This window comes from Sinocyclocheilus grahami, unplaced genomic scaffold, assembly GCF_001515645.1.
Source record: "Sinocyclocheilus grahami isolate Dianchi unplaced genomic scaffold, SAMN03320097.WGS_v1.1 scaffold6.1, whole genome shotgun sequence".
NCBI lineage: Eukaryota > Metazoa > Chordata > Actinopteri > Cypriniformes > Cyprinidae > Sinocyclocheilus > Sinocyclocheilus grahami.
In genome coordinates, this window is record NW_015505185.1 from 2789623 (window position 1) to 2801606 (window position 11984).

An 11984-nucleotide genomic window follows, 5' to 3' on the forward strand; every position below is an offset into this window, starting at 1 on the left:
AGGTGCCCTCAGGGCATAATAGGCCCGCTGTGCTTCTCCGGTGAGAAAGGGGGCAATGATGCGAGCCCACTCTTCCTGGACCCACCCCTCTCGGGCCGCGATGACCTCAAACGTGTGGAGGTAAGCCTCAATGTCGTCGTTCTCGGTCAACCGGACGAGGTATTGGTGCACTTTGCCCGGCGCTCCCAGGAGGGGCAGGCGCCCCGCCACGCTGGCCTGCAGCTGTTCCACGACCCGGCCAGTATACTCCTGCCGGGCGGCCAGTTGCTCTGTAAACTGCTGATGGCGGGCCGAGAGCTCCGTTAGGCGGCAGATGACCTCTTCCATATGTCCGGGGGAAGAGAACGGTTTCTCCTAGAAGAAGCACAGATATCGTTATAGCCCCCTGGCGGTACCAGTCTGTGTCTCAATTCACCTGTTATGCCCGCATTCTCCACCATATGTCGTGGGGTGAATGAGAACACAGACTCGGTACTGATCAAAAGAGCCCCGGAGGGTGATTTATTGCCCACACACTGATCACACGTGCTCTGAGGAATGGTGCTCGGTGCCCGTCTCAGCGTGGTGCTCGTGGGGTGAAGTGCCGTGGTGCAGATCCCTCTCCCAGGGTGCCTTCGGAGTCTGTGAACAATCAGAAACAAGCATTAATGTCGCCTGGAGCTCTGGGGTGCCCTCCCGCTGGTGTCTCTTCTCCTGGCTTTTAAGGCCAGCGGGAACGAGCTCCAGGTGCGCCACTCATCGCGCACAGGTGTTGTGCGTCAGTGATCAGTGTGGCAGCGGCGTTTCCAGGGCGACGCTAATCTGGACTCGGGATACTCGCCACAGTTGGCATAACTCGTATGCTGGAACTTATGCATGCGAGAGGAAAACAAAGAAATGGAAGGCTCGCTTGAGCTGGGGGGCTATGGTCAGAAAGATAACGCTCGTCGAGATGACCCCGCGGTGCCACCTTCTTGGCCCTCTTCCATGGCAAGTCGAGCCTCACCGTGGCGCGTTCCATAACCTCCAACAGCTCATCATATGCAGGGCAGGAGGATTGAGAGGGCTCCGTCTCGACTTCTTCACCCTCCTCAGACATCTCCTGCTCTTCCTGGGCAGAACCCAGCAGAGCACTAGCAGCTGGATCAGATGATGTCAGGGAAATTGCATCATCATCATCATCATCCAGCAGCTCGCCCTCGTCCACGGCCAATGAGCGCGAGAGGGAAATCTCCTCCTTAAACTCATGGGCCAGATCCGCCTGCGATCCCCATGAGTTCATTCTCCTCCGTGCCTCGGCAGTGGCGAGTCCTGAACCACGGGGAGCAGACGGCTGCCCCTCCTTTCTCGAAAAGACAGACAGACAAGAGCGGAGAATTTTCATAGAAAAACCAGTAGTGACGTCATAGGTGTAATGAAATTACTCATTTGTAATTGTAGGGAATTAATTATTATTAATTCATTCAGGTTTTGAAAGGACTCGAATCTGAAAAAAGTCGAGGTCCACCTGATTGAGAGGGCTCCGTCTCGACTTCTTCACCCTCCTCAGACATCTCCTGCTCTTCCTGGGCAGAACCCAGCAGAGCACTAGCAGCTGGATCAGATGATGTCAGGGAAATTGCATCATCATCATCATCATCCAGCAGCTCGCCCTCGTCCACGGCCAATGAGCGCGAGAGGGAAATCTCCTCCTTAAACTCATGGGCCAGATCCGCCTGCGATCCCCATGAGTTCATTCTCCTCCGTGCCTCGGCAGTGGCGAGTCCTGAACCACGGGGAGCAGACGGCTGCCCCTCCTTTCTCGAAAAGACAGACAGACAAGAGCGGAGAATTTTCATAGAAAAACCAGTAGTGACGTCATAGGTGTAATGAAATTACTCATTTGTAATTGTAGGGAATTAATTATTATTAATTCATTCAGGTTTTGAAAGGACTCGAATCTGAAAAAAGTCGAGGTCCACCTGATTAAACTGATTTTTAATCTAAATGGTTTACACCCTATCAGCTACTCTGCCAGCGAGAAGTTAATGTCAGTGTATATTACCAATAGAATATGTATTTTATGTTCTCCCTGGCCATGGGTTAACACAATTATGATAATTTGTCAACTCTTAGAGAGGTAACGTTGATCTTGGCAAAGTTTTAACCTTGAAATTATATGACACCAAACCAATGATTTTCTATAAATGAAACATGAATTTTATTGGCTATTCTAGATTACATAAAACCTAAACTAAAACACACATACACACACATACAGTTTCAGATGACAGAAATGAGAGTTGACTGAGTTCTATGAAGCTTTCAAATTCTAACTCGTTTTACGAGTGATTTAAATTCACCTTAGAGAATTTACCAAGCAGAGAATTTGCCTTAATTTTACTGCTTAAATTAGCTGGAAACCAGTTCAGCAGAGATACGATATTGTTTGTGACTTGCGTTCTGCTTGGTTTCCTGGATGTCTGCTGAGGGAACCCCGGTGCTGATTGGTTGTTGCGGTGACGTCGGAATGACGTCCTTGGGAAAAGCCCTCCAGAGATTGGTTGGCTTCTTTATGACGCGGAGGCTTCAGCAGTTTTGCTACAGTCTGAGTTTGCGTTAAGTTCTTTGAAGATCGTGTTTCTCTGAAGTGTTTGAGTTCTTAGATGGTCTCGCTTGTGCGATGTTACGGCGTGGGGCACTTTGTCACGCTCACCAAGGTGAAAGCCAAAGTTCTCTAGAGTGAGAGAGCGAGCCCCGAGCAAGAGCGTTGTGTCCATTTTAAGCAGGCTGACCTTTGGTCCGCCCCACGACGTGATCTTCCAATCGGACGCTGTTGCAGGGCTTAGCCACGCCCTGTGTGGTTCTTTTTTTCATGCACAAGTCACATGCTCCATGGGGCGTATTTCTGGAAGTTTTAAATACCTTCTGATAAAAGTTCTTTGTATGTGACACAAGACACGTAAGGGTTTCAGACAGGGCAGGAAGTAGGTGGTCACAAGACATGTGACAGTCATGCATAGATATCCCGTGCTTGCCGGCCCGAGGGCGTGATTAACATAGCCGCTTCCTGTGCATACATATAATAGTTCTTTTCATTGGATCACGAGGCATCACGCGGTATTTTCAGTCCTCATACAAAAGCTCTCTGTGGCATCTCTTGATTAAGTTAATCCGGACCTCATGATGGCTGATAGTGGCATATCAGGGTCTGTTCATGATAGAACTCCCTACACAGGCTGTCGCTGGCCAACGTGTTGTAGTTTTGTATGTGTGCTTCAGACACGAGTCACGCCAAGGCGTTCCCCATAGCGACCCCTAGAGGATGAAGTTCGAAGTTCGATATTTTCACCTTAGAGAATTTTACATAGTGGTCATGTAACAAGATTTGTAAATCTGACTGAATGCTTAACCATGCAGTTTAAGTCACAATAAGTCTTATCTTAGTTCACTTACTGTTGTAAGTTGTATGACCTGAATACACTAGCTCGTGGACTTGAAGTCATAGTTCAGTTTGTGGCCTCAGATGATGTAATGTCTAAAATAGACGAGATGTTCAGTGCATTTTAACACTATTTCAGCTGAATCTTAGAATAGTGGAGCTTGTTTGAAAATGTTCTTTAAAAATCCTTTAAACAGTCATGAAACACTAGAACACATTTTTTGAGATGTTAACAGATGTGTTGAAAACAATGTTGAAAACAATGACAGACCCACACATTATTTTAAACACCAAAGGCTGGAATACACTACATAATTTTTACCCAGATTTTTGGAGTCAATTCTAGTTTCCAAATGTGTACAGATTTTGAGCAATAGTAGCTGAACAGCATTTCACAGAATATTGCATGTACGTTGAGCATAGATTTGTTTTCAGACTATGATTCCACCCAGTTGTCAGAGATCAAACATATTTGATATTTTGAGCCAATTATTGAGCACATTTTTATTTGTCAAACATCTAACAATGAGGTGCATGTTTCTTCTGAAGTTTGTATTCAGAACGACTTAAAATTTTGGAAGCATGTGATCAGTCTTTAGTGAATTATTTTTTTCGCTCTAACTGTTAACAAAATCGTCATGTACAGTGCTTTTTAAACATCTGTTTATTCCGGTTGCACATTCCAGACTTAAGGGGAAAAGGGTTTCTTTCTTTTTTTAGCCAAATAAATGTTTAACCCAACTTTCTTGTCATTTGTGCATACAGTATATAGATATCATGGCTACCAAAAAGTGATCGAGAATATATTTATTGTACATTTAGGCCCAAAGCATTAAGCCCAAAGCACACTTTCTACTCACAATCAACTAATGAGTGTCCACTAAAAGACTGAATAATAGCTATTTCTACATAAATAAAACATATCTAACCCACAGTCTCATTTGGACTGTTTTGGACTAAGATGGATTGTCCCAGAGAAACCAGTGTGTAGGCCTACATATAAAAATAACAATAGTAAATTCTAAATTAACCACTTATTTAATTCAGATTCGTTCAACATGTTCCTTTGACCTAATCAAAACCCACTGCATATAAAACTTTAATACTATGTTTTACCATGCATGTTAAGGCATGCACTTTTCAGAAACATGAAAACATTTTCACATTTTATTATGCAAATGTTGGACTGTGTTTCGGTTCATTTTCATTGCTCTTCATTGCGTGTCTGTCAGCATTATACAAGTCAAAATCTTATCTTAGTTTTTTTATTCTCTTTAATCGGTTTTCTCAGTTTAATGGAAACAAAAGACGCTTGTACAACAACATGAATAGTCTTTTTTGGGAAATAATATTTTTGTTCATAGTAGTTAGGTTTAGGGTTTATTTTCACTATTTGTTAATGTCATTCTGTTTATTTCATGACAAAAAAAAAGGTTTGTTTCATTCTCTCACCATGCCTATTAACTGTAATGTAATATTAATGCAAGTCTGATGACTGTTAGATGAGGATATAGAATCAGAAGCACTCTATTCATTCAGTGAAAATATACAAATCCTCAGATCTGGTATATATCCCACAATTATTAATTTCCTTTATTTTTTGCTCATTTATACACATGAAAAAGCCTAGTACAAAGTAACAAGTACATTATACACAGATAATACAGCATTTTTTTATATATAATTTAATACTTTCACAACAATTGCAAATAAATTATTTACACCAAAATATGATGTAATAAAATCATATTTTTAAATTCTCTTATTATACAGTTGTTTAGTAAATGTTCATTAACTTTTACATGATTAATCTAACATACAGTTAAACCTGTGTCAATTTCCATCCAGAATACAACATCAAGAAACCTTTTTTTTTCAATTTTTTTTTTCAATTATTATTTTTCCATAATTATTATTTTCTGTTTTTAACAGCAAATTTATTTTTACCTGGGCTAACTTTGTGCTTTTTTAAAACCAAAAAGAAAGCTATTCTAATATCTTTAGTTTTCATTCCATATATGACTGGATTGACAGTCGGAAGGACTGTGTAAATCATTAAACCACAAATCCTCTGTGCATTGGAAGAGATGCTGGGGATCCGATATGATAATGTAGCAACGGTTGAAACTATTTCAAAGAGGAAAAAAATTGCGATCTGGGCTATACATGTATTTAGAGCCTTAACTCTTGAATCAGCATGTGTTTGTTTTATACATGTGATGAGAATCTGCGTATAAGAGAACAGCTGGATAGAGATACTGCTGATCTGTATAAATGCTGTTATAAATAAACCATAAATGTTGTTCACAATCAAATCCCCTCCACATGAAAGCAAAAGCAAAGATGCATTGTCACAGTACACGTTGGTAATAAAAGACTTGCATTTTACCATTCTAGACTGAAGTGAAAACAACACTATTATTAAGACAAAGTCAAGGCCCCATGCCAGCACTATGATTCCACATATTTTGCAGGGAGTCATGATAGAATTATATCTGAGTGGGTTGCATATTGCTATGTACCGGTCTACCGACATGGCTGCCAGTAGAAAAGGTATTGAACCTGCATACAAATGTAGCAAAAAAGCCTGAAGAACACACGTAGGGTAATACACATCATTTGTTTCTGTTAAAATGTCCACAAGAACCCTGGGCAGACCGACTGTGATTCCGATTAAATCGGTTAGAGGAAGACTGAACAGGATGTAGAACATCGGCTTGTGAAGGCTTCTCTGAGTGATTATCAGTCCAAGAAGGATTCCATTGCAGACCACAGAGAACACGTAGATCAGAGCTCCAGCCAAGAACACAGGATATATTGCTTTGGGATGGATATCAAGTTTAGCAATTTTAAGATTAAATGTGAAAGTGGGATTTGAAAGGTTTCCAGCCATTAAAAACCTTGATGGAAAACAAAAACAAATATATTTTCACCATAGAGAATTTTACATAGTGGTCACGTAACAAAATTTGTAAATCTGACTGCATGCTTAACCATGCAGTTTAAGTTACAATAAGTCTTACCTTAGTTCACTTACTGTTGTAAGTTGTATGACCTGAATACACTAGCTATGCACCACCATAGGCTATGGTACAGCATCACCTTTTATGCAGAAAAAAAAACAGTCGTGGGACTTGAAGTCATGGTTTAGTTGGTGGTCTTTTGACACCAGATGATGTAATGTCTGTGTCTAAAATAAACCTGAGATTTAAGATATGAGATTTTGACATTTTAACACTATGTCAGCTGAATCTGCCATTTTAGAATATTGGAGCCTATATGAAAATGCTCTTTAAAAAACAGTCATGAAACACATTTTTGAGATGTTAACAGATGTGTTTCACATTATTGAAAACAATGACAGACCACACATTATTTTAAGCACTAAAGTCTGGAATACACTACATAATTTTTACCCAGATTCTTGGAGTCAATTCTAGTTGCCAAATGTCTGCAGATTTTGGGCAATAGGAGTTGAACAGTATTTCACAGAATATTGTATAATGTACAATGAGCATAGATTTTTTATTTTCAGACTTTGATTCCACCCAGTTGTTGATCAAACATATTTGATATTTTGAGCACATTTTCATTTGTCAAACATCTAACAATGAGATGCATGTTTGTACTGAAGTTTGTGTTCAGAACGACTTAAAAGTCTGGAAGAGTGCGATCAGTCTTAAGTAAATTATTTTTTTCTCTGTAACTGTTTACAAAATGTGTACAATGTGTTTTAAATATATGTTCATTCATGTTGCATATTCCAGATTTAAGGGGGAAAGTGGTTGTTTTTTTCTATATAAATAAAACATATCTAACCCACAGTCTCTTTTGGACTGTTTTGGACTAAGATGGATTGTCCAAAATAGAAACCAGTGATGTAGGCCGACATATAAATAATAACAATAACCACTTATTCATATTGTTTTAACATGTTTCTTTGACCTAATCAAAACCCATTGGATATAAAGCTTTAATATTATGTTTACCATGCATTTTAACATATGCACTTTTCAGAAATGTGAAAATGTTATAGTAATTGTGCACACAAAACACACACAAAGATATCAACATAAACAGTGTACAGGAACATATCTTCAATGATAATTCATGTTTTATACCTGAGGTCTCTCAGACTCTCCAAAAGATTAATACATTGTTCATGGATGTTTCAATGTGAAAATGAACTGTATGCTAAGTGACATAAATTAAGCGTTAGCGTTAGTTCTGGCAGGTCACGTGAGTCAAGCTTGCATCAGCTGATTCTCAGCTGATCACATCTACCTATAGGAATACGACACCTATCGCGGCATTCCTATATAAGCTCTATTCAGTATTTATATTTTGCAGCTTTTCAGCTTGCTCAGGAGCAAATTAACCTCCTCCATCCCCAGCTCCTCCTTTCGCCACAGTCAGGACTTGGCTTTCTGATATTTCTTGCTAATCAGACTCCTTTATTTGAATAAAGTGTTACACTTAAATATCATTAAGTACATTAATGATATCTGCCTTGTTCTGTTCTGTTAACCCTAGGGGGGGTTATTATTGCTGCTCTCCCTGCTCATTCATGACAGGCTGCATGGATGGGCAGGGAGGTTTTTGCCCAGAACAGAACCATACCGCCAAACCAAACTTTATGCTAAGTATCTATCATTTTGACGATAGTGGTCCTGACAGAAATGTATTTTAAGTGCAGTTTCTTGTTCTTAAAAATGCCTAAATGGATATAGTTATTTTATCTTGCTACACTTTTATAATTAATCATAACACTAATATGAAATTGGTTGTGTCGAATCTCTTGGCATAAGCAGTGACAAATATATTTTTATATTTTTATTTTTATATTATTTTTAAAATAAAAGTATTTTACATTTTAGTGATTTTCCTGCATAACTTTTAGCAGATTATTTCGTAATTCATGACTGTTCAATCCATAAACTATTGGATTCAGAAATGGGGGCACTAGAAAATGAGCATTTTTTACAGATTGGCGTTTACATTTGAGAACCTGTGTGACTATAGAAAATAGAATAAAAAAGATCTACGTACTTTAACTCAATCAGTACATTAAATTTGAGGCTACTGCAAATATGAATAATATTAAATACTTACCCTGGCCTATATTTGCTAGGCCACTGAGACTTTTTTTTTTTTTTTTTTACAAACGCCAGGCCATTTCATCACCTTAAAAAGTCTGATTGATGAGACCCGTGGGAGAGACTATTAATGGCCTCTATTTTTGTTTTGTCACTTATAATAAACCCTTTGATAATAAACCTCTAGTGCTTCAAGAAAATTCACCAGTTATCCAACAGCCTAACTACAAACACTGTTGCTAATAAAACCTTGGGGATTTATGTCACACAGCCTATTCTTGCAAGTGTTCTCAATCTCAATCCTTTTTTAATCATACACTCTTAAAAATAAAGGTGCTGCACGATGCCATAGAAGAACCTTTTTGTCTAAATGGTTCCATAAAGAACCTTTAACATCTGAAGAACCTTTCTGTTTCACAAAAGGTTCTTTGTGGCGAAAGAAGGTTCTTCAGATAACAAAAAATTAAGAAAGAGATGGTTCTTTAAAGAACCTTTTGACTGAATAGTTCTTCTATAGCATCGCTTCAATAACCTTTTGAAGCACCTTTATTTTTAAGAGTGTAACCAAAACTTCTTAAACAACTGAAGCTTTCTTACCTAGAGAACACTTTTTTTACAGTTTTGATTTTATTAAATATTTCTATCATGAACAAAGACATATCATTGTCAGATCTTCAGTTAACAAATTTGGTTGTAATGAGAATGCAGAGCATGAACAAATTTAGTGAGAGTCACTGAACTATCTCGGTTACATATCTATAATTATGTATCAATAACCCCATTTTACTGCACATTTTGGACATCTCCTTTCTATAACAGACTGATTCATTTAATATATTTTTTTAGCATAGAGCTCCCTGACCTTGATTTGGAAGTGTCAAATTAGTTAGACACATTAAATGTGCCATAATGTGAAACACATGTCTATAGGAATCCAGAATTCTCTAGACCAGTGGTTCCCAACCATGGTCCTGGAGGCACCCCAACACTGCACGTTTTGCATGTCTCCTTAATCAAACACACCTGATTCAGGTCATCTCGTTAGTAGAGACTCCAAGACCTGAAACTGAAGTGTCAGAGAAAGGAGACATGCAAAATGTGCAGTGTTGGGGTGCCTCAAGGACCAGAGTTGGGAACCACTGCTTTAGACCAGTGGTTCTCAAACCTCTCCATAAAGTACCCCCAGCACTGCACATTTTGTGTTTCCCTATATCTGACAAACCCACTTCAGGTCTTGCAGTCTCCACTAATGAGCTGATGAGTTGAATCAGGTGTGATAAATGAGGGAGACATACAAAATATGCAGGGCTGGGGGTACGCCAGGACAGGTTTGAGAACCACTGCTCTAGACTTGTGTCAATGTACCATGAAAACACTGACCCTACTGTGACTAAAGACCAGAGAGGAAACATATTATTTAAGTCTGTGAAACATTGGTCAAGGGAAAGCTGCGGTGAGTTGATTAAGACTGTAGAGACCAAGGGCCTGAATTGAGTAAGTGAATTAAGCCTCAGGTCACTTTAAATCAGGGGTGGGGAACGTTGATCCTGGAGGGCACTGTGTCCCTGCAGAGTTTAGCTCCAACCCTAATCAAAAACACCTGAGCAAGCTAAGCAAGGTCTTCAGGATACAGGTAGGTAATTTTTTTCAGGGTTGGAGCTAAACTCTGCAGGACAATGGCCCTCCAGGATCAACGTTCCCCACCCCTGCTTTAAATGCTGTAGAGCAGGGGTGCCCAAGCTCGGTCCTGGAGGGCCGGTGTCGGAGTTTAGCTCCAACCCCAATTAAACACACCTGAACCAACTAATCAAGCTCTTACTAGACATACTAGAAACTTTGTAGCAGGTGTGTTGAGGCAAATTGGAGCTAAACTCTGCAGGACACCGGCCCTCCAGGACCGAGTTTGGGCACCCCTGCTGTAGAGTTACTGGTAGCATAGCCCAGGTTGCCCCTACTGGTAGAGCCTTTAACTACACCTACACATCTGAGCCCAGAAAGCATCTTTTTACTTTGACAACAATTAAAAATTGGCATGTACTTTGATGAAATGCTTTTTTATGTTTTATTCATAACTGATTTTTGGAGTGGCTTCTTAGTAACTGTGTAAAACAAACTGTGTTTCCTGTCTGCTGCAAGGAGTCATACAGAGTGATCAGTCACATGATTGACTCAAAAGATGTTAGTGATTATTAAGTAAAGCATTCAAGACATTTACCAGGCCATGTCTGCAACTGAGTTGAATAGGAATGCAAACAAATTGCCCTGTCGAAGTACATTAGACCTCTGTGAGTGGAACTAATTTTTTCTAAATGTTAAAGTCATGTGCATTTATACAGTAAGTGCTGCATGTAGGCTTGTAAAAAGTCTTATTTTATGGAATTTCTGGGGGGGGAAATCAACATTTGGATCATTTCAAGTATTGTAGGAAGGATCGTTTTACAAGGAAAAGCAATACATGACTTCATGAAGTCATTTTCTGCAGTATTTTCAGTAAGCCTCTTGAGTGAATTAGAGTCCAGGGAACACAATAATTGGCCATCTTGGATCTCTTGGCCTGCATTGTTTTGTTGTTACTGTATCTGTTTGCAGCAAGATTATTGCCATAACTGTTCCGTATGACTGTATGGCATTTCTAACATACAAAAAATTGCAATGTACAAACAAAAGTATGAAAATAAAACCATTAAATAATATAAACTAGCAACAACACTGTGTAACATCATCACTTGACTTGAAAATGTGTGCCTCAAATTATTCAAACATTCAAATTGTTAAAACAATTCAAATGTTCAGCCTAACAGTCATAAAGGGCGAATCATAAAATATAAAAATACAAAAAAAGTACTTTGGGTTGTACATTAATTCATCATTTGTGGTGATGTTTTCAATCATTGTCAAACGTCCAATCTTCAGTCACATTTTCTCAAAACATACGCCTATTTATTTCAGATTATTATTATTTTGACAAAATCTTTTGCTTATTAAAATATAAAAAAATACGACATTATACAATTTAAAACCCTTTTGTAATGGAATATTGTGGAATGGAATATCTTGCATTGACTAATATTCAACCATAATGAGGTGAGTGGATTAGCTAATTCTTCAGCGTCCTCTAGCGGCAGTAGTTTGCTATTACAAGTTAGTTTTTGGCCAGGTTACTTGTGATTGTCTTGGGTTCACTCTTTTTTTTCTTGCCTGTTAATATGAATTTCATGAGGTTTATAACTTGTGTTTGTTTTGTTTTTACTTTTTTAGTGATTAGCTTGTTCTGACACTACAATAACATCATGTTGGGTGATTGGTACAGTTACATAATTCATGGACAGCTTTGTGTCTTCAGAATTTAGCAGAAATCAATATATGCTTCTGTATGCCATGCCTATCACCCTTGTTGTCACTACTACAGTCCTGCAACTTTAAGAAACAGGTAATGGCCACATTGTAACCTGATCAAGGCTTGAATAAATGATGGAGCAGTATCTGGG

At 39.0% G+C, this 11984-nt stretch overlaps 1 protein-coding gene across 1 annotated transcript; it reads right to left on the reverse strand.

The window, feature by feature from the left end:
• Positions 1-2930: 2930 nt before the first annotated feature.
• LOC107588093 (putative gustatory receptor clone PTE01) lies at positions 2931-6387 on the reverse strand. The gene is made up of 3 exons (XM_016276106.1): positions 6383-6387; positions 5407-6300; positions 2931-3148 (listed from the first exon to the last, which is right to left on the reverse strand). The coding sequence occupies exons 1-3, from the start codon at positions 6385-6387 to the stop codon at positions 3085-3087; spliced, it is 963 nt and encodes a 320-aa protein (XP_016131592.1). The 3' UTR covers positions 2931-3084.
• Between the last annotated feature and the right edge of the window lie 5597 nt (positions 6388-11984).